This window comes from Panthera leo, chromosome E1 (genome assembly GCF_018350215.1).
Source record: "Panthera leo isolate Ple1 chromosome E1, P.leo_Ple1_pat1.1, whole genome shotgun sequence".
Taxonomy (NCBI): Eukaryota; Metazoa; Chordata; class Mammalia; order Carnivora; family Felidae; genus Panthera; species Panthera leo.
The window spans coordinates 46,434,736-46,457,748 of NC_056692.1; the positions used below are offsets into that span (position 1 = coordinate 46,434,736).

A 23,013-nucleotide genomic window follows, 5' to 3' on the forward strand; every position below is an offset into this window, starting at 1 on the left:
AATGCACCAACTCTGGATTTATATATAAACAGTCTTGAGGCAAAATTTTAAATGGCCTCTGGGGCACCTGGGTGGCGCAGTCAGTTAAGGGTCTCTTGATTTCGGCTCAGGTCATGATCTCACAGTTCGTAGGTTCAAGCCCCACATCAGGCTCCGCGCTGACAGTGCAGAGCCTGCTTGGGATTTTCTCTTTCCCCCTCCCCTAGAAAATAAATATATAAACTTAAAAAAAAAAATTTAATGGCCTCACAACAAACTACAGAAAGAATCTTGTCTGCAGGAGATGGGCTACCCTCAAAACCAAACTCACAGAATCATCCCGAGGTATTTCAGGGTGCTCATGGGAGCCATATCTGCTAGAAAGCTGATCTGAAACCATGGCAGACCAAAGGACTCTGCAAACAAGTTACTTAACAAATCAGGATAAAACATTTCTCAGCAGCTTTTAGGTATATAAGTTGTCATCGCGAGACCACCATGGTTATTTACATCTACAAAATAGAAGAAAAGAAAACAACATCTAAACATTCCACTTTCACTTGACCTAAAATCCACACTGCTAAAAGAAAATGGGTTACTTTAAAATGGTTATTATAAAACCAATTTAAAGGTTAGTTTTGTGTTTTTTAAAACATCCAATACTGCTTGGGGGCTGGGGGGAGAGGGCAAGAGTAAATAAGGTTAGCAAATTCTGGTACTGGGAAATTACCCCAAGGAAATAATCTGGCAGTTGAGATATGCTTAAACAAGAAGGTTTATCACATTGCTTATAATGCAAATTAAAAACAGCCTCAATATCTAAGTGGCTGAATGGTCAAATTATGGTATATGCATCCAGAGAAGTATGCAGCAGTGAGAATGTTATAGAATTAAATTTATTGACACAGAAAGATCTAGGATACGCTCCAGTTTGGGGAAGAAAAATATTATCTGTACAAATATGTGCACAGAAAAAAATGTCTGGAAGGATATATATCAAGATATTAGATCAGCCATTAGGGAAATGCAAATCAAAACCATAATGAGTTACCTTTTCACACCCCGTAGGCTGACTACAATCAAAAAGAGAATATCAAATGTTGATGAGGATGTGGAGAAATGAGAACCCTTCTACATTGCAGGTGGGAATGTCAATTAGTGCAGGTGCTTTGGAAAACTGTCTGCCAGTTACTTAAAAGGTTAAACACAGAGTTGCCATATGACCCAGAAGTCTCACTCCTAGGTATATATATCCAAGAAAAATGAAAAAATATGGCCATTCAAAAGTTTGTACACAAATGTTCATAGCAGCATTATTCCTAATAGCCAAAAAGGGCAAACAACCAACCAAATGCCTATCATCTTAAAAATGGATAAACAGGGGCGCCCGGGTGGCTCAGTTGGCTAAGTGTCGAACTTCAGTTCGGTCATGCTCTCACAGCTTATGGGTTCAAGTCCCACATCGGGCTGTGCTGACAGCTCAGCGCCTGGAGCCTGCTTCAGATTCTGTGTCTCCTTCTCTCTCTCTGCCCCTCCCCCCCACCCTCTGTCTCTCAAAACATGAATAAACGTTTAAAAAAATGGATAAACAAAATGTGGTATATCCATTATAATGGAATATTATTCAGCAATAAAAAAGAACAAAACAGCAATACAACATGGATGAAAACACTATGCTAAGTGAAAGAAGTTAGTTACAAAAGACCACATGCATTAAGATTCTATTCACCTGAAATGTCCAGGGCAAATCTATGTAGATAAGAAAGTAGATTCATGGTTGCCAGGGGCTGGGAGGTGAGTGGGAAATGGAAAGTCATAGCGAATGTGTGGAGTTTCTTTGGGGGATGATAAAAATATTATAAAATTGATTGGGGTAATGGTTGCCCAGTTCTGTGAATATACTAAAAACCACTGATTTACATCTTTAAATGTGTGAACTGTAGGATATATGAATTATAGGTCAATCAAGCGCTTAAAAATGTTACTAGAGGTAATGTTTGGGTAGTAGGATTACAGGTTTGTTGTTTGGTTTATTTTTTTAATTTAGACTTATCCATGTTTTCTAACATTTCTATAATAAATATGATTACTTTGAGGGATTTTTGAAAATCTTCCCATGTTATCATATAGAAAGCATCAAACATACAAAAGATTTAAAGAAAGGGAAATACACCTCTCCTTATAATAATGGGAAAACTGGAAACAATTTATATGACCCCAGTAGGGTGGTCACTATGCAAGGCATGGTTTACTACCATATCGATTTTGGTCAGTTATGACCCTTGTCCCCAACCTCAGACTGGGCACAGAAGGCTCAAATGCTTTTGGCATGGATGGCTGTTTACTAAGGTGCTGGTAAAAGTGACAAATTCAATGACATACTCAGAAAATGTCCTAATCGTTTTGGGGGGGGGGGGGGAGGAGGAACAGAACATAAATATAGAACACATATTTTTATACTGTGGTATTTGCTGTGTGTTCGGACATGAACAAAGATCACATGATGATCAGAAGTGATGTAGAGGGTGCCTGGCTGGCTCAGTCAGTACAGCATGGGACTCTTGATCTCAGGGTTGTGAGTTCAAACCCCACATTGGGGGTAGAGCTTACTTAATTTTAATTAAAAAAAAAAAAAGAAAAAAAAAAGAACATGGGGTGCCTGGCTGGCTCAGTCAGTTGAGCCTCTCACTCTTGATTTCGGCTCAAGTAGTGACCTCATGATTCGTGAAATGGAGCCCCAAGTTGGGCTCCGCGCTGACAGGTAGACCCTGCTTAGAATTTTCTCTCCCTCTCTGTCCCTCCCCTGCTTGTGCGTGCACGCACTCTCTCTCAAAATAAATAAACTTAAAAAACTTTTGAAAAAATGCAAACAGGGAGCTTATGATTACGTTTAAAAGTTCTACTTTCCCCAGTCCATTTCTTGTCTGCTGCACTCACTTAAACATCACGAAGAATGTGTTGCTCTGAGGCAGGAAAGTCTGCCACCAAACATGGGATATAGGTGAAGATAAAGATAGGAAAAAAAAAAAAAAATCCCCAACCCCTGGGAAATACAGCCAACCAGCATGTTTATTATTCACAAACTATGATTCACTGTCCCTGTTTTTAAAGCCAGCACCACACTCTAATCATATTGCTAGGTTACAGGCCCCGAGTTATTTGTGCATAATAAAAACTGAATCCATTAAAATGATACATTGCATCTTTCCCACCTATATCATCTCTTTAGGAGCACATTTGATCATTCTAACACGTGGACAATACTGAGCCTAAAGATTACTTTGGATCCCCAAACCAGAGGTTTCCAGTGAAAAATGACATCATTATCCCAAGATTCCTCAACCTGAAAAATGGGAGTCAAAATCCGAAGTGGGCAAATAACTCTCTCTCCCAGGGCCATGAAGGTGGCACTATTCTGTCCAGACAAGAAACCTTTGCGTACTTCACCGGTTTTACATTCAGGAATATGGTCTACTGTTGAACTCTCTCAAGAGGAACTCTCATACATTTTCTCTTGCGCTCTGAGAAGCTATATTACGGTGGAAAGCCCAATGGCCAGGCAAGTTAATGACATAAAATACACACACGTGCACAACTACAGTCCAATTTCATGATCGGCAGTCCTGATAGGAGCTTAATGAAACATTCACCTCATGGCCTCAGTATAAATACTTGATATCTCCTAGTGGGATAATTTGTGCAAGTGATAACTATCTGAGTAAATGATAAGCAAGTACGTTTCTAGTTAAGACTCCGATGATATTCTTAGCGTGTTTCTGTACATACGTGGCCCTTAGTTCTCGGTGACATTGTTTGTTCTCCTCTAAAGCCAAAACACTGGCTGAACAAAAGAAATTGTATATATTCTAGCTGAAGAAAGCATGTTCCCTCCCATGCTGCGGATCTCTTTGGTACCTGACAGAAGTGGCAACACCATTAAATGAGGACTAGAAGACAGCAATAATGTGACACAAACCAACATTAGGCACAAGATCCAGGTCTAAGAAGGAGGGAAAACACTCACTAAATATGCACAATTTGGATGAACAAAAGACAGCCTAAAGTTAACAACACCGATGTCACTGCATTTTGGATATGGTAGCCTAGAGTCTCAGCCTATGAGTCAATGTCTGGCTCAATCAGTCACACTCTCTTGAAAAATAAAAAAAAATCACAGTATTGCCTCCAATGCCCTAGTTACTTCATCAATCAAAGCAAAGAGCACTGTGGTGCCTGGCTGGCTCAGTCAGAAGAGCATGCGACTCTTGATCTCAGGGTGATGAGTTGGAGCCCCATGTTGGGTATAGAGATTCCTAAGAAATAAATAAACTAAAACCTTTAAAAAAGAGACATAGCATCGAAAAATATTCCTCCTAGAGGTACACTATAGCAGTAACAAAAATAATGACAGTGAAAAGCATCTGGTGGGGGGAGAGTTTACATTTATTACCTATGATATGCAAGGCGCCTTCACATGTGCTGGCTGTCCCCATTTCGCATATCAGGAAACAGACTCTCTAAAAAGTAAAATAACTCGCCTGAGGGCACAGCTAACAAGTGACCAGTTTGAACTCAGGTTTGTCCAATTTTACAACCAGTGGGTTCTGCAGGACCTGGTTTAACTGCAAACTCAGCAATGAGTTCCGTTTGGAATTTAAAATAATAATTCTCACTCTGTTTGGGGATCAAAATTTTTACTGGTAGATAATTCTGGGAGTGAAATTCTGACGTTTTACTTACAAAGCAGTTATACTAAAATGTAACTTTTTAATAAGGGTCTGGGATATTTTACCATGAACTTTGAGAAGGGTGGATTTCTAAATACAATTTGGAAATATTTACACAAACTGAAACTATAGTCCCAACTAAAGCAGAATAGTTATTTTTGGCTCTAAGTTACTCAATAACTAAAATACTAGAATCCATCAAAGAACAGCCAATGGAAATATGTAGCAAAACCCAAAGCCCATGTATACCTAGGCTGTGATAGGAAATGATCGATTTCCATATCATTTGTTTGGTCATTCTGTTTATACTCTTATTTATGAACAGGTACCAAACAACAGTCAACCAATTCAAGGCCAAGTGTTCAAGTTCAAAACATGACCCTAGCTATGAAAGTGGATTTTTTTTTTGAATTGGAAGAAAAAGTTAACTTACATGAGATCTATCATGAAGTATGTACAAATTTTCCTTTAAAAACAAACAAAAACACCCAAATCTGAAAAAGATGATTTTTTATTCTACTTCATCTGTTTCCAAATTCTTGTTACTCCAAGAGCACTGACTATTATTTACCAAAAGTGTATAACCTCCGAGGAGCTCACACTGTGGCCCTTAGGTACACTCGTGTCAATCTGGACAGCTGGTACATGATATACCATATTAAAGAGTACATACTGGAAGTCATTAAACAGAACCTGGCCAGTGTACCATATCCCACATCCTGAACAATGCGTTTTTGTGTTTTTTTTTTTTTTTTTTTTTAAACCACTAATTTAGGTTCTTCAAACCAGAAGAAAAAAAGCCAGGTCTGTCCACAAAATGTCCTCCCCAGCTATGGGGCCCAAATCCATAGCCTGAGTAAAGGCCTTAAACAGTTAAATAAGTGTAATCCAGGAGCTTCTCTCCAGGAAAAGATGAAAAGGCGTTTCAGACAGCTCCACCGCGCTCTCCCAGAAGGAGACGGTCTTTCATTTAAAGTTTTGAAGCGGCTTTACCGCGCGGTCCCACAAGGGATCTTTAAAAAGAGGGCAAATCCCTCGGCTTAACCTCCTTAACGCAATCTTGGTGCAGGAAACCTCCTGCCTCTGAAGACCTAGAAACGTGCGAGGCAGGTAAGCAGAATCAAGCTCACAGGTAAAAATGCTTACCCATTCCCAGTTGCATGTGCCTCCCAAAGTTTTCGCATTTTTAAAAGTTCAAACCAGGATTATAAACGCAAGACGTTCCCTGCCCTTCGGTTACACGGCCCTTTTGCATCCTTGCCCCACGGCCTCCGGCAGGTAGAGGCGGCGCCCACCTGTGGGAAGGGTCGGGCAGGTGGGATGGCCTCCCAAGGGCGCGGGGCCTTCCAGAGGCCCCGAGGTGCCGCCGGGACGACACAAACTTGTACTGGAGCGCACGGGGTCCGGGAAGCGCTGCCCGTGACAGCGCGCTGACCCGCCAGGCCCCTCGGGTGGCGTGCGCCTCGGCGGGGCCGGCCGCGGCCGCCACTCCGGCCGGCCGGGAGGTGCTCGCTCCCCGCCCGGCGCCGTCTCCCACGCCCGGCCCGAACCTCCGCTGGCGCGCGCGGGGCCTCGGGCCGCCGCCGCCGCGCTCCCGACTCGGACCCCGGTCCGCCACGCGCTGTCCCCCACCCCACGCTCCCCGGTCACTCACCCCGAGGCCGGACAGCAGCAGCGCCAGCAGCAGCCGGACCGGCATGGCGAGGACTCGGGCCTGGCTCCGGGCCCGGCCGGCCGGCTCCGGGGGGGCGGTGCGGGCCGGCGGGCAGGCAGAGGACGGGGCGGGGGCGCCGCGACTACAGCGCCGCGGCGGCAGGACTTCAGCCGACGTAGAGCTGACTAGGCGGTGGCGGCACCCCCATGCCCTGCCCTATAAGCACCGGGTGCCGCCGCTTCTTCCGGTCGGGGCGGGGCCGGAGGCGGGGCCGGCCTGGGGGCGGACCCAAAACAGGGCGAGGGGGGCGGGCCCGAAGGCGGGCTCGGGGCGGGGCCTACTGGAGGGGCGGGTCCGGGGCGGGGCTGGCCTCCTGCTGGCTGGGCGTCACGCGGCCCCGGTTGCTGGGGGGAAGGATCAGGCCTGGGCGTCAGGCGTCTAGGGGCCCTGAGCGATTTAGACAGGGAGCTTTTCCGAGAGCTGAAGGAGAACAGCAATCCCGCCACGCGGGTGCACCCCCTCCCCAGACCGTCTCACCAACCCCGCCGAGAGACCCGCTTCTTAAGACTTGACCAGAGGAAAGGTCAGGAGACGGGCGGTGCCGGGTGTTCCGAGCCCCCGCTTCGTCTTTTCGTCGTGATGGAATCTTTTTTTTTTTTTTTTTTTAATTTTTGTAAGTGTTTACTGATTTTTTTTTTTTAATTTTTTTTTCAACGTTTTTTATTTATTTTTGGGACAGAGAGAGACAGAGCACGAACGGGGGAGGGGCAGAGACAGAGGGAGACACAGAATCGGAAACAGGTTCCAGGCTCCGAGCCATCAGCCCAGAGCCGGACGCGGGGCTCGAACTCACGGACTGCGATCGTGACCTGAGCTGAAGTCTGACGCGTAACCGACTGCGCCACCCAGGCGCCCCCAGTCGTCGTGATGGAATCTTGAGCAACCTCCAGAGCCAGGGTCAGCAGCTGGCAGGGATTCCAGCAAACACAACACTTCTGCCATGCGCATACAAGCTCTGGGGTCCTCCAGCTGTGCCTCAGCTAGTCCGAAGGCCCCTTTCTTCCCTTTCAACAATTTCCTTCAAGTCACGTCCCACAGCCATCAATTCCTTTTGGAATAAACCACAGCCAAGTCATTCGCCAAAAATTATAAGCAAAGAAGGAAACCATTTCAGCAGCCTGTGTCTTGTGTTTATGTGACATTTAGTAGATGTGACCTGGTGAAGCTAGAGATGACATGTGTCATAACCCATTGGAGGGACTGGGTGTGTTGAAGGCTCATACAAGATCTATTTGAGGATTATGGACTATTAACCTGAATTTGGTCACTGGGTCCATGCTGCTCTCCTCTTGGGTGGAAGTGGACAGAGAGGGCATATTGTTTGTTACAATATAAACTAAGATTCACAGCACATTTACATATCTTTGGAAGAAAAGACAAGGGGATAGCAACTTCTCTGATTTTTCCTAACTTGCTCATAGGACAGCCTAAGATTTTTTTGGAGTTTGGGAGACTGGAGTAAGCAATGCTAGAGAAAACAGCAAAGAAGTAGCAGAGGACTGACCAAATGTCTGGTCTGTGTGCACTGTGGATCAGTCCTATCTAAGTATAAGGCAGAAATGTTCAGAGGAAGCCCAAATCCCAGCAACAGAGTTCCCTATTCCCAGCCCCCAATGCCTGGATGGAAGTCAAGGGACTAATCTCTACCAATGCTGGAGAATCCAACACCAGTTTAAGAGTGGGACAAATCTTGGCAACTGTGAAAGTTGTAGACACATTTTGAAAAGTGTTTTCGGCATGTTTCAATGCAGAGAGGTTTGGGATTGACGGAGGGATGTGAGGAAGCAGAGGCTCCATCAGTCCCAAGCAGCATAGCCTGGTGTCCAGGGAGGAGCCAACAGCACAGAAACTGGGAGGAGTTCTTTAATGATTACCTGTCCAGCTTGTGAGCTGAAGACTGGATCTGTAAGAGCACGTGTTTGAGTTAAAAGAGAAGCTTGACTACAAAATGTTACTTTCACATCCCTTCTCTGGTGCTTTTCCTAAAACAGAGTAAGTCTAGGAGAGGAACTTTCTGTGCTGGAACTCTGGCAACTCTTTGACAATTCAAAATGTCACTGTGACCCCTGTAAGCATAGTAGATAAAACACAAAGGGGAATCTGACTCATCTGACTCACAAATCAGTTTTAGAGATCCAATGAATTAAAAAAAAAAAGAAAAGCCCATTCCAAAAAGTCCAGGCCAGGTTGGTATATTTTGTATCTTGTACTCAGTTGGACCAAATCTTCGGTCCTTAACTGCACTTTTATAGGTTCTCAGAATTTCTTATATACCAGTTAGATTGTTCTTACACTTAATCAGTTCCCATGTTTTATGTGCTTTCCACTTGATTGGCAACTCATACTGATAAGCTCTGGTTTTATTTATGGCAGCATTGCCCATAATCTTGCTCCACAGTTAGGTACTGTTTTAACAGCTTTTTGCTCATGATAAAGCAAAAGCTGGCATCACTGATAAATACGAGCAGAAATGGAAATATTTTGTAGGGTGCCTTTGAAGTGTACCTGCCCATATAAAAGACCTGAAAATGGACAGTAGATGACCTTTCTGGAAGTTGCATTGAATAGCATCCACTAAGCAAGGCAAAGGTCATGGTCTTTGTGTAAAGATAAGCCCTCTTTTTTCACCAAGGCAAGAAAAATATGTGTATCAGATTCAACAAGGACAGCAGCAGGACCTGAATGTGTATGAGGAGATGGGGGCTGAGAGAAAGTGAGTTCACAAAATCTTATTTTACTTTTCTCTAGACCAGTGGTTCCCAAACTTGGAGAACATTTACGTATGTATTTATTTATTTAAGTTTATTTATTTATTGAGAAAGAGAGAGAGAGAGAGAAAAAATGCAAGTCAGGGAGGGGCAGAGAGAAGAGAGAGAGAATCCCAAGCAGGCTTTGTGCTGTCAGCACAGAGCCAGGTGTGGGACTCGAACTTACAAACTGCAAGATCATGACCTGGGCCAAAGCTGGATGCTTAACTGACTGAGCCACCCAGGCACCGCCCCAAACTTGGAAAGCTTTAAAAAAAAAAAAAAAAAGAATTCCAACGCCTTTTCGTGCCCTCCTCCCCTACTGATTCAGCGTCTCCGGGGGTGGACCCCAGGCCTGTGTGTTTTCCAGTTTCCGCAGGTGACTAAGGGCAGCCAAGATCCTGGGCGCCAGTTCACTTACAATGTCCGGTGTTAATTCCTGTGGGCTAATCCCTTTTGTTTATTTTAGCAAATGTCGCCCTCTGGTGGAATAAATTATGACTCAGACTTTAAAGAGTTTGTGCCTGTGTCATTCCTGTTTAAAACCCTTCAAAATTTCATTTAAAAATGATTATGAGGCTGGTCTGCAGATAGCTATTTGGAGAGTGGGTAGCTGCCTTTGAAGGAGACTTGAAAGGAAGAGCTGGTAAAACCAAAAAGAGAGGTCACGGTTGACAGTTTCAGGAATGTCTCAAAGGTAAGTGTTCTTCTTATCACTGTTAATATTTATTGGCTGTTGGGGCACCTGGGTGGCTCAGTGGTTGAGTGTCCAACTCTTGATTTCCGCTCAGGTCATGATCTCATGGTTTGGGGGATTGAGCCCCGTGTTGGGCCCTGTGCTGACAGCATGGAGCCTGCTTGGGACTCTCCCTCTCTCTCTGCTCCTCCCCCACATACACGTGAGCATGCTCTCTCTCAAAATAAATAAACATTATAAAAAATATATATATTTAGGGGCGCCTGGGTGGCTCGGTCGGTTGGGCATCCGACTTCAGCTCAGGTCATGATCTCACAGCTCGTGGGTTCGAACCCCCGGTTGGGCTCTGTGCTGACAGCTCGGAGCCTGGAGCCTGCTTCAGATTCTGTGTTTCCCTCTCTCGCTGCCCCTCCTCCACTTGTGCTTTCTCTCTCTCTCTCTCTCTCTCTCTCAAAAATAAACATTTAAAAAATATACAATAATATATATTTATATATTTACAAATTAATGTTTATAATTACTATTTACAAATTAATATATTTAATATATATATTAACTGTTTGCAATTGTTTGGAAATGTGCAAGTACATGCTTTATGGGATCATCTCATATCTGCACAGCAATTACAGAGGTAGGTGTTGTTTGCCCTATTTTACAGATGACACATTGAAATTTTAAAAGGTTAACAGTCTGGTGGGGTAACAAACAGCTAGCAAGAGGCCCAACGTGGATTAGAACCCAGCTACTTACCCGACTTTGGAGTTTGGCTCGGTCGACCCCCAGATGCTGTCACTCATTGCCCCATTTGCTGCTTGTTATTCGTGCTCCTCCCACAGCATTATGATAAGGGACCATTATGTGACCTGTAAACATAGCCAGTAGCCAGGATTGGCGTTTCCCTGGAGTACTGATAACAACCAGAAGTTTGTATAAATATGTGCTGATCAGGGGCATTGCCTCAAATAGCATATAAGCCTCCTGGTCTCATGCGGGGTGTGGGGGGGGGGGGGTTGTGGAAAAGAATGTAAGTAACAGGGGGGCCATCTGGGAAAGAATAGTGAGCTTCCTCTTGGGAGTTCTGCCCTGTGAGATAATTCAATCTAATCTTGACTGCTTATTTGTTCACTTGCCTGCGAGCTGTTGTATTTCACACCCAGTTGTGCCAAGTCTGTGTGCCACCGTGGTGAAGTGTCCATAGTGTCACCGTTTATCATATATTAATACTCTCAGAGAGCCAACACGGCGCCAGTGTGGAAATGACTGTCCTCTCAAAATGCCTCCACTTTTTTGCTGGCCAGTCCCTCCTAATCCCCTGGGGTCTGGCTTATTTCCACAGAACTCTCTGGAAACTTCTTTCAGGCAGCTCATAAACATTCTTCCTCTTGTAAAATCCCAGTGGCCATACTTCATCTTGTTTTTCCTGGGCCTCCCTTCAGGTATGCTAACAGTCCTTTTTTCTGAACTTTCCCCTCTCTGGATATTCCCATTTTCTGGCTCTTTTTCCTCCTTCCGGACTGTGTTTCTCAAAGCTTACTGTGTAAACCTTACCTCCTCTCTCTGTTTTCCCTCTAGAACAACCGGATTTTTTTTCTTATTTTTTTTAAGTAGGCTCCACAGAGCCCAACTCGGGTCTTGGCCTCATGACCCTGAGATCAAGACCTGAACTGAGATCAAGAGTTGGACACTTAACCAACTGAACCACCCAGGCTTCCTGACGTAACCAGATTTTAGAGAAGAAGGCAACTTTAGTTATAATGTAGTCAGCTTCGTACTGCAGATGACTCCATCTCTGACTTCTACGTGAATGATTACTACTCATTCATTCATTCTTTTTAAACAAATTTTTTTTAACATTTTATTTATTTTGAGAGAGAGAGCACACGCAGGGGACGAGCAGAGAGAGAGGGAGACACAGAACGCAAAGCAGGCTCCAGGTTTGGTCAGCACAGAGCCTGACACGGGGCTTGAACCCACAAACTGTGACATCATGACCTGAGCAGAAGTTGGACGCTTAACCGACTGAGCCACCCAGGTGCCCCTCATTCATTCATTCATTCTTTTAACAAATATCACCAAGGGCTTCTGAGTACAAAGGATTGGTACCATGAGGGAATATGACAGCGTAGGCAAGTTGGTGAAAGTGTTATGGCCTGCACAGAAATAACCACCGTGCAAAGCTAACTGTGAAAAGTTTGAGGAGGCAGGAATAAACTCAGAAACAGAACTATAGTGTGCAAGAGCGAGATGGGTCAGGTGGAAGAGAGGGGGTGGGATGGATAGAGCAGGGCGGGGTGGGCTTCACGGAAGTAGTTTCTGTGCTGGGTCTTTTCAGATACGGCAGGGGAAGAGGAGGGCCTAAACAAAGGCCTGGGGAAAGGATGACCCTGTGTGGCGTCATGGAAGCCTAAGCTGACTCATCAGTGAGCCGGGGTTTGGCCTCCCCACGGGGGAGCAGTGGCCGATGAGGTGCGGAAGGCAGGCAGGAGGGCCAGCGGGGTGCTTCCAGCTGGGCTTTGTCTAGTAGGCAGCAGAGTGACAGGACTGAATCTGAGCTTTAAGGGAAAAGACCGGCATTTGAGAGACTGTTAGGATGTCATTAACAAGAGTCACTTCGGTCTTAACCTAGAGCAAGAAAAGGGAGAGAAGAACAAGATGGATACAAGAGACCTCGCCAGGGCAGAATGGAAAGCATTTGACTGGTGTAGTTACATCCACAAGATAGAGAAGAAGGAATTCGACAAGAGTTCATCAAACGTTCGCCATGTTCAAGGGGCTCTTCTCACTGCTGCAACCTCAGAGGGAGCAAGCAAACAAGAATTGGGGCCAGCCCCTGACCAGACAAGAGGGGCGGATATGCCAGGTTGTGTGCCAGACCTGTTGACTGTCCCCCAGTGGGCACCTCCCAGGTTGGGAGGTGATCTCAGGGTTGTGAGTTCGAGCCTCACGTTAGGTGTAGAGATTACTTAAAAATAAAAATCTTAGGGCATCTGGGTGGCTCAGTCGTTAAACATCTGACTTCAGCTCAGGTCATGATCTCATGGTTTGTGAGTTCAAGTCCCACTTTGGGGGTGAGTTCAAGCCCTGCTTCAGGTGAGCTCGAGCCCCACTTCAGGGAAAACATGAGCCTCACCTCGAGTGAGCCCCACTTCTCTCTCTCTCTTTTTCTTTCTGCCCCTCATGGGATTCTCTCTCTCTGCCCCTCACTCACTTGCACTCTCTCTCTCAAATAAAATTTAAAAATCTTAAAAAATAAGTAAGCCAAAAAAAAAAAAAAAACTAATTAATTAAGAGCTGTTTCTCCTCCTTCGAATCTAGGCTGGCTCTGTGACTGGTTTTCACCAGAAGTGACATTCAGGGACTTCCCAGCCCAGGTTTAAGAGGACTGGCAGCTTCCATTTCCTTCCTCTTAGAACACTTACTTTGGGGATACTCCTTCTGGGAGCCTAGTTGCTATGTTGGGAGAACCCCAAGCCACAGTCAGGGCACATGGAGAATGGAGTTGTTCTAAGTAACATCTCCAGCTGAGCTCCCTGCGGGCCAGCACCAGCTGTGAGCCATCTAGGTGAGCCACCTTGGATGTTCCAGGCCAGTCGGCTACTTCGAGTTGGGTTCATCCCTCAAAACCAATAAACCCTGATTAAAATGCTGACTCAGTATTTCTAGGAGGACTAAATCAACATTGCGTATGACCACACCCGGCCCATGGCCAACCATCAGTAAAGCGGTTTTCTTTCTCCTTTTCTCTTCCCTACCAGCACCTACACTCTGAGGAAGACTGTGGCTGAAGGGGATTTAAAGAGGGATAAAATGTAGGGGTTTTCTTTTTACCCTCAGCTACACTGTGGGCTACTTGACGATAGGGACCGTTTCCTTCCCATTCATGCTGCCCATGCCCAGAACAGGATCAAGCACGGAAGGGGGACTTTAACGTGTTTGTTGAAAGAGCAAGTGAATGAGAGGCCACATCTTCTGAGACCAGAGAGAAGGGTGTTATGTTCTGTTGAGGTGAAGAGGGAAGTTGGGGGAAATCACACGGGATGATTTGGGTTCCTTTCAGCTTCCACACATCACACCTCCCTCCACGCATACACACCGATGGCAGCCACATCTGAGCAAGTTACCATGCTGGCCGGACGACTGTTCTAGACGGTGTTCTCTGTCTTCTCTTTCAACCCCCATATGCTGGTGTCTTTCTTATTTACCAGGACTTGCTCCACACTGACTTCAGGCCCCTCCAGACAGTACTCTTGACTGTCTTCCTGGGGGCTTGGGTCTCACGTCTTCTGTACAACTTCTGGGCCCACCTACTGTTCTGGGTTAGGACTCCCCACTGCCCCTCCGGCTCCTGCTCCCTTGGTTCACTGGGTGGTTCATAGTATGGGAGGTTAGTAATCCTCTCTCAACAGTGAGGTGTGTAGGTATAAATGTTGGATGAACTCAATCTTCTCAGAGAACAAGAAATGGTTTTCACTAAAACAGAGGGTGGCCCTTAGGAGATTGCATGCTATAGTGACCAAAGAGTAGAAGGTTTGAAATCATATTGTTATGAGTTCAAATCCCAGCTCTGCTTAGCCATCTATTAATTGTGCAAGTATAAACAAATTACTCAACCTCTCCGAGCCCTGGTTCTGATTGCTCCGGGAATTAGAGCTAAAAACCAGAAATAACATTCCCTACCTTTCAGGACTGTCCCGAGAATTAGAGCTAAAATTTGTCGAGTGCCTTTGCCTGTGGTAGGCATGCCATTGTTAGTAGCTCATGTCATTCTTAAGGGGGAGATAAATCTGGACTGTGGAATGTCACAAGGAGTTTGAAGTCCACCTGTCACTCTTTTGCTTAAAACCCACCAGTGATAAATTGGATTTCATCAAAATTAAAAAAGCCTCCTCTTTGAAAGACACTGTTGGGAAAATAAAAAGGCAAATCTTCACAATACGCATATGTGAAAAAGGATCGAAAGAACTCATATAACTCATTAATAAGAAAACACTTTTAAAAGCGGGCAAAAAGTCTTCTGAAGCTGATTTGCCCCAAAACAAATGAACCATTAAACTCATTTGACTTTATCAAGCTGTGTCTTCTAAACCAAAGAAGAGTTTTATTTTAGTAGAGAACAAACTTAAAGTTGATGGAGGGAGGAGGGTGGGAGATGGGCTAGATGGGTGATGGATACTAAGGAGGGCACTTGTGATGAGCACTGGGTATTGTTTGTAAGTGATGAGTCACTGAATTCTACTCCTGAAACCAGAATTGCACTGTAAGTTAACTAAAATTTAAATAAAAGTAATTATTTTATGTTAAAAAAAAAGTGGGCAAAATATCTGAACACTTGACAAAAAGATACAGTAATGGTCATATGCAAAGACTGTCAACATCTTTGGTCATCAGAAAAATGTAAATTAAAACCACAACGAGCTATCACCACATATCTACTAAAATGGCTAACATTAGAAACAGTGACAATACCCAGTGCTGACTAGGATTTGAAATAACGAGATCTCTCATGCATTGCTGGTGGGAGTGTAAAATGGTACAGCCACTTTGGAAAATAGATTGGCAGTTTCTTTTTAAAAAAAAAAAAATGTTTATTTATTTATTTTGAGAGAGAGCATGCATGTGTACTTGGGGAAGGGGCAGCGCAAGGAGAGAGAGAATCCCAAGCAGGCTCCGCGCTGTGAGGACAGAGCCCGACACAGGGCCCTATTCCAGGAACTGCAAGATGGTGACCTGAGCCAAAATCAAGAGTCGGATGCTTAACTGAGCCACCCAGGTGCCCCCGGTAGTTTCTTATAAGGTTAAAGATATATGCTTATCAGATGATCTAATAATTCCGTTCCTAAAATTTCTTCCTAAAAAGAAATGCAAATGAATGTCCATAAAAAGACTTCTACACTCATGTTCGTAACCACTTTATTTATAATAGCCCCAAACTGGAGACGACTCAAATCCTGTACACATGTGAATGGAAAAACAAACTGGCATATTCGTCCAATGAAATCCTACTGAGCAACAAAAAGGAAGGCACTACTGATACGATATCAATATCAGTATTTGAGGATGGACCTCAAAAACATTAGGTTAAGTGACAGAAGTCCGATGGCAAAAGATCACAAACTGAATCCATTTACAAGAACACCAAAAACAGGCAAAGCTATTCTGTAATAACAGACATGGATCGGTGTTTGCCTGGGCCGGTGATTGAAAGGGGTGGGTACTGACTACAAAGAGGCAGGAGAGAAGCGTTTTGGAGTGACGAGAATGTTGTGTGTCTTGATTGTGGGGGAGGCCACACAAACGTACCTATTTGTGAAAACAAAACACTAACAAAAACCAGAGCAGATCTATCACCCTCAAAAAGCACTCATGCTGCACCTTTGTAGTCAAACGCTCCCACACCTCCAATTCCTGGAACATCTTTTATCTGTTTTTGGTTCCTATAGTTTTCTCTTTTCTGGAGTATCGTATAAACAGAATCATAGCATCTTTTGAGCCTGGCTCCTTTCACTCAGCATCACGCCTGCGAGATTCTTTCAAGGGTTGCACGTACTCCATCGTACTTTATTGCTGGGTGGCATTCAGTTGTATGGATGTACCACAGTTGCTTAAGATTCACCCATTGAAGGGCTTTTGGGCGGTTCTACTTTGGAAGGGTTATGAACAATGTTACTATAAGCATTTGTGTACAGGATTTTGTGTGAACATAAAATTTCATTTCTCTTGGGTAAATTATAAGAAACTGTCCAAATTCTTTTCCAAAATGGAAGTAACTAGTTTACATTCCCAAGTAGTAATGGAGCAAAGTTCCTGTTGCTTTGCATCCTCCCCAGCATTTCGTACTTGAAGCATAATCTTAACACATCGCTATCAGTCAATGACAGCACATATACTCCCGATCAAGTATAAAACAGACATTTGGTCACTGTAATTACAACACAGTTAATGTTGCATTAATAAATATTTCACGTCCATGTTTGTACATGCTAGTGAAAACATCTTCGTTTCAAGAATCTGGAACATTTGTAAAAACAGATCACATTCTAGGCCACAAAGAAAACTTTGACTCATTTCCCAATGTAGAAACTGTATCACAATTGTAATAACTGCTGAAAATAGTAACAAAAATTTAAGCAGCGATAAAAATAACCACATAGAAGTTATAAACCACTTGCCAAAATAATTATTACTTTGGGTCAAAGAGGAATTTTTCAATTTAGCTAAAGTCTATGTAGAAAATAATGAAAATAAGAGCACCATTCAACTACAAACTCAGGTTGAAATGCTTTTCTTATTACATTTTCCTTATTATGTTAGGAGGAAAAAAGGAAAACAATTCTCAAAGGGAACATAAAGGAAATAAAGATAACCAGATATTGTGACTGTCTGGTTACTGTTCTCTCTCCTGATAAATCAGACTTTTAGGGGGCAAGGCCAATTCTTATTCTCCGCTACAGTGGACCCTGGAACAACATGAGTTTCAACTGCGTGGGTGCACTCATTTGTGGATTTTTTTCCCAATAAATACAATACAGCACTGTCAATGTATTTTTCTCTTTATGATTTTTTTTTTTTTTTTTTTTTTTTTTTTAGGGAGGCTCTGCAGCCAAGGTGGGGCTTGAACTCATGACCCTGAGATCAAGAGTCACATGCTCTACTGAGACAGGCACCCGGTCCTCCTTAGGATTTTCTTTGTATTTTCTTTCCTCTAGCTTACTTTGTTGTAAGAATATAGTATATGATACCTATAACACACAAAATATGTGCTGATTAGCTGTTTATGTTATCCATAAGCCTTCTGTCAACAGCAAGCTGTTAGTAGTTAAGCTTTGGGGGACTCATAATTTAGTCAGGAATTTTCCACTGCTGTGTGGTGGGTACCCTTAACACCTCCTCCACCCCCTTCCCTGTTCAAGGGTGAACTGTAGTGAATAGTGTGCCTGCCTTCAATAGGAGTTCAATATTTAGAGGCATTTTTAATTTTCCCAAAGTTCGGCATTCTCTCCTTTGAGCTTCCACAGTAGGCTGTTCACAGCTCTATTTTACCATTTATCATTTATTTACTTCTTTAAAAATTTCTTAAAAAAATTTTTTTTCAATGTTTATTTTTGAGAGAGACAGAGACAGAGAGTGAGCAGGGGAGGGGCACAGAGAGAGAGGGAGACACAGGATCCGAAGCAGGCTCCAGGTTCTGAGCTGTCAGCACAAAGCTAGATTCGGGGCTTGAACCCACAAACCTGGAGATCATGACCCGAGCTGAAGCCCATGCTTAACTAACTGAGCCACCCAGATGCCGTTATTTTAGCATTTATTAAAACACTGCACTCACATAAGTTTTCCACATCACACCAGTCCTTTAAAAACAATTATTTGTTTACCATTCGGCCTGTGCCAGGGAACTGACAATAATCCATTTAATCCTCACGACAGCTTTTTTGAATATTCCTATTTTCCTGAAATCGAGGGTCATCCAACAAATTCCTCACAAATTCAGGATTTGGTTGCACACACCCTACTTTCAAACATAGGCTTTTTTTTTTTTTTTAACCCAAATAGGTTACTTTGAACTCAGGAACAAGGTTAGATTGTCACCTTTATACGCTCAGCTCTTAGCCTAGCTCCTGGCACAGGATGTCTCAAACAAGTGACGCATTAGTAGCGTTCTATTTGTAAACGTTCCTTCCGCGTACTGTGGCAAGATGTGCTAATTACAAGCCAGCGACGTAGACTCGGAAAGAAATCCAGAATTTACGGACGCTGCAGGACTCTCGGTCTTTCTTTCACTCCTATCTCTATGGTTAGCAAGTGACCACTCTACACTCTGGAGGACTCAGCGAGCGCAGATGAGCCCCAGGCGACCTTATTGGCACGTGACCGGAAGTCTGACTTGCTATTGGTTAATGCTGGTAAAGCCCGCCCAACAGCCTCCTGTCAGCTCCTTTAAGTAGACTCCGCGGGGAAGCGCTCAGTCTTTCGGCGACTGTGAGGTTCGAGAGGTGAGGCTCTGTTTGTGGTGGGTCCTGGCGCCTAGGCCCGGGTCTCCGGGCCCTGGAGCCGGGTGGGTCGCGGGCGCCCTGCAGTGATGACATGCCAAAAAAAGCACGTGTTAGACTGCTGACGCGGGTGATGCGAACTACAGTCTGAGCCGAGCCTCCGCGGCGGCGGCGGCGGGGAGGGAACGGACCTGCGGGCGCATGTCCTCTAACCCACTGCTATCGTTCTTGCAGATTCCTGCCGGGCCGAGAACGTAGACCACCTTCTACTCCCCTTCGCCCTTTCCCCGAAGCCTTTGAATAAAATGGTTTGATCCCAGCCCGGGTCTTGGTGTTTCTTTTCGCGACGCGCTGCCTTTGAGCCCCCGCCGCGCCTGCGCGTGGCGCCGGGGGTCAGGCTGCAGCGCCAGAGCACGCGCTTGCGCATAACTGGGGCCGCGCGGTCCTCCGCCGGCGGCCCTTTTAACCGCGAGCCACACGTCCGCACCCGGCTGCAAGGGGGTAGGCGACGTTGTGGGAAGTGCCCTGGAGAGACTACGGGGATCCTATAGGCCCTGCTACTCCGTTTCCCGCACATTCCTAGTTCTTTTGTGGAAGTCCTGTCCTCTCCGTGATTATCGGGACCTGCAGGTTAACCGCGGCGTTGGGGGGGTGGGGTGCTGAAGGGAGGGGAGTACGTGGCCTTGAGCAGTTTAAGGACCGCGGTGTACTTGACAGGAACTGGTTTCGGTCCTGATGGTGCAAGAATAATTCACCTGGCTGAGGTGTGGCAGTGATCTATTTGAGCATAACTACCATTTAGGGCCAACTGCTTATTTGGATACTGTACCAAGCATGGGAATAAAAGCTTGGACAAATTAATGTGTCCCAGTTAGCCTCAAGAAGGTCGTTGGGAAGAGAATTTCGATTTTCTGCATTGCCGGGCACGGCAGGCACCTAAGTAAACGCACACTCCTCCCGGGTCCAGATAGGGGAGTAGCGATGTCCCCCGGGTTTGGGGGAAATGTGCATCAGTTCGTAGTACAAGGCAGCACATGTTGAAGGCCGAGGATGCACAAGTGCAGTGTATCAACTGCTTTGGCCGTAATAACCGCAGGGGTCCCCAAGTTAACAGGATTGCTAGACTGTTGAGGGTCTGCCTCAGGAGAGGGAGATTTTGTTCTAAAGATTTTAAGTAATCTGCACTGAAGGTGAAGCTAGAGCTTACGACCCCCGAAATCGAGTCACATGCTCTACCTACTTTGCCAGCCGGGCACCCCGCTCCCTTGGTGTGGTGAGGACCCCCTTGCAGTTTAGAAAACCTGCCTGGTGGTCACCAGGAAATCGAAGCTGCTTTGGCAGCTGAGTGACCCAAGTGGCCTGTACCCACTGCTTAATTGTCTCCCTGTTACCTAAAAAGGATTCAGTAGAAATAACTTAGATGCTTATCTAGTATTTGACATTGAGAGATTTATTTTGTGAAACAACGCAAGCGACTGTAAATCCCCACATACTATTGGGTTAAGTGCAACAGGGGACTCGTGTAATCTACACAGTAGTGCATCTAGTCCTTTGCCTTTAGTTATTGCACAAAAATTCTAATAGACCAGTGAACAAGACTGACAGGCAAATCGGCCTACACAATGAGAAATCAGAACAGTACACCGACTGGAATGATCAAATAATTTAAGTCAAATGTTTTAATGGTGCGATTAAAGTAGTCAAGGGTTCAGATATATTTTTTCAATATATTAATTTCTTTAAAGTCAGGTTCAGGCAAGGTGCTGTTTAAAAAACCACGATTAGCTTTGTCCACAGATGTAAGTCATCAAAAGTTCTGATGTTGAATGCAGCTTTTAAACAATAAAAAATTGTGTTTTAAGTGTACTTCTCAAAGCAAATGATACAACTAGGGAGCCCCCAAACTTGTAAACTAAGACCTTCTGACACAAATGCACAAAATAAGATTGGCAACGTTAAAGAAAGGTCACGTGAGTTCTGAGCTAACATAGTGTTTAATGTTGAGCAAAACTTGGTCTCAACTCTCAAAGGTGGTAGAGAGTTCTTGCCTTTGGCTGTCAGAAGAGGAAACTGCCCATAACCTCAAAACCTCCCGAACCAGTTAGATTTAACAAAGCATTTAGACGGCCTGTAGAAAGCACAGAGCACGTAGGAAGTGCCAGATAGACATTGCTCTGGCTTTCCACCCCCTACCCCAATTCTTTATGTGCAGTATTTGCCATTTTCACATACCCTCATGTCTCAGGAAAACATTTGGGATTAGTTAGAAACCAGGTGATTGTACCTCAGTGGTAGAAGGCTTGGGATGGTTTGATCTCATGGCTTTGCCTGATTTCACATAAATCTCGCTGTCCCCACCCCAGCTGATAGGATGTTAGTGTGTGTGTATGTTCTATGGCTACTTGCTTCCAAAACGCACAATTTAATAGGAAAGGTAAGTTGCTACGCGTATCTCTTTATCAGTGAAATGGTTCACAAAGTTCCACTCCCCACCCCGCTCACGTTCCTGAACAGACATTCTCTGGAAGCGTGGAGAGCTGTATCACCTATGGACTAGAAGTGCAAAAACGTTCCATTGTGCACTGGCTGCCTGGGGAAAAGCTTTGGAGGAGTCGGGGCAAGTAAGCTTTGCTCGCACTGTGCTCTCGCTGCCACAAACACTGGAGCCATGGTGTGAGTCACCTGTCACCTCTGGATCCACCGTGGTCATTCTTCCACAGTCCCTTTGCTGAGTCAAAGCTTTGCAGCAGGCAGTGCAGACACCAGTTCCTGGATGCGTGGAATGACACCGCACAGTGGAATGGGCACCGGCAGGCAGAGGGCAGAAGCTGTGGCACAAGGGCAGACCAGTGCTACAGCGCAGATAGCAGCCAAGAACCCCACACTTTGAGCCAGATCTCGTAATACTGGGAAGGTCAGATCTTCACCCATCACAGCTGGTCAGCAGCCTCCACAAGTGGGTCTTTGAGGAGGCAGGAAGCGGAGCGAGGGTCCATGGCTGAGTGCATTATGGGGATATAGACATCATCCATGTTTGGCATGACAAAAACCTTCTGTAGAAAGAAATTAAAGAATAGCCGTGTGGAAGGATGCTTGGGTTCCTCGGGCTGTTGCCCTACTCTGTTCTGATAATTTTAGGTTTCAGATAAGTTTTAAATGTACATATGAACCAACTTTTCGTGCACATTCTAAACTAATTCCTCTGCCACATTTAAATAGTTGAGGAATCACAGTGCATGAACACAGGTCTGAGGCAGAAGCAGCCTTTGATTTCATGTACATATAATAAAACTACTCATGAGTTCATAAATATTTAACACCATTACTTTAAGAGGACTGGCTTAAGTTGCTCATAATATTTCCAAATTACTATGTCCAGAACACATATTCCAAGTAAATTTATTCACTTAAACCCTAGCAAAAAAATGTAAGCTATTTTTTTTTTCACACCAGAACCAGACAAAGCTATATATGAAAGAAATTCTACCATAATGAACACGTGAAGGATCATCAGTGATTGATAATGATGGTAATTTGACTATCATGTTTATAAACTAATTTTATGCAAGTGAATCCTGGCAATGCATTCAGTCTTCAGTAATGCCCTCTTACAAAAGCAAAAAAAGGTGGCTATGGGAGGGTGTAACAGTCACCTGTCAACTTCCCAACTTGCCTCAAAAATACCAGGAGCCAATCTCTGACCCTTGGCCTTTCTTTCCCCCTTGTACCGCAATACCCCTGAAAGAGATAACCCACTCTAATTCCTATTGTAGGTTCTAGGGAAAAGAAAAAAAAAAAAAAACCCTAAAGGTTGCCTTTCCTCTCACTAGGTTCAAACTACTTTTCTGCTTGGTGATAATATTGAGCTTCCCAGAAGTTGGTTTTCAGTTAAAGTTAATCCATAGCTTTTGTTTATTCATTTGAGAGAGAGAGAGAGAGAGAGAGAGAGACAGAACACGCACCACATGCGAGCCGGGAAGGGGCAGAGAGAAAGGGAGAGAGAGAGAATCTTAAGAAGGCTCTGTGCTATCAGCACGGAGCCTGACTCGGGGCTTGATCTCACAAATCGTGAGATCATGACCTGAGCTGAAATCAAAAATTGGACACTTGGGGCGCCTGGGTGGTTCCGTCGGTTGAGCGTCCGATTTCGGCTCAGGTCATG

At 44.7% G+C, this 23,013-nt stretch overlaps 2 protein-coding genes and 2 non-coding genes across 7 annotated transcripts in view; 2 read left to right on the forward strand and 2 right to left on the reverse strand.

The window, feature by feature from the left end:
• Positions 1-6,554, reverse strand: part of ERN1 (endoplasmic reticulum to nucleus signaling 1) — an 82,359-nt gene extending 75,805 nt beyond the window's left edge. The window contains exon 1 of the mRNA XM_042916811.1: positions 6,361-6,554. Within this exon, the coding sequence (XP_042772745.1) occupies positions 6,361-6,405 (45 nt within the window). The 5' untranslated portion in view covers positions 6,406-6,554. The remainder of the gene's footprint in view (positions 1-6,360) is intronic.
• A 12,380-nt stretch (positions 6,555-18,934) lies between these two features.
• On the forward strand, positions 18,935-19,004 carry LOC122207453. The gene has a single exon (XR_006196865.1). It is a non-coding gene; the product is annotated as a small nucleolar RNA SNORD104 (small nucleolar RNA).
• Positions 19,005-19,199: 195 nt separating this feature from the next.
• On the forward strand, positions 19,200-19,332 carry LOC122207472. Its single transcript, XR_006196884.1, has one exon. It is a non-coding gene; the product is annotated as a small nucleolar RNA SNORA76 (small nucleolar RNA).
• A 948-nt stretch (positions 19,333-20,280) lies between these two features.
• Positions 20,281-23,013, reverse strand: part of TEX2 (testis expressed 2) — a 105,473-nt gene continuing 102,740 nt past the window's right edge. For all 4 annotated transcript variants that reach the window (XM_042917530.1, XM_042917533.1, XM_042917534.1 and 1 more), the window contains one exon: positions 20,281-21,904. In XM_042917530.1, coding sequence (XP_042773464.1) covers positions 21,782-21,904 — 123 coding nt within the window. In that variant the 3' untranslated portion in view covers positions 20,281-21,781. The remainder of the gene's footprint in view (positions 21,905-23,013) is intronic.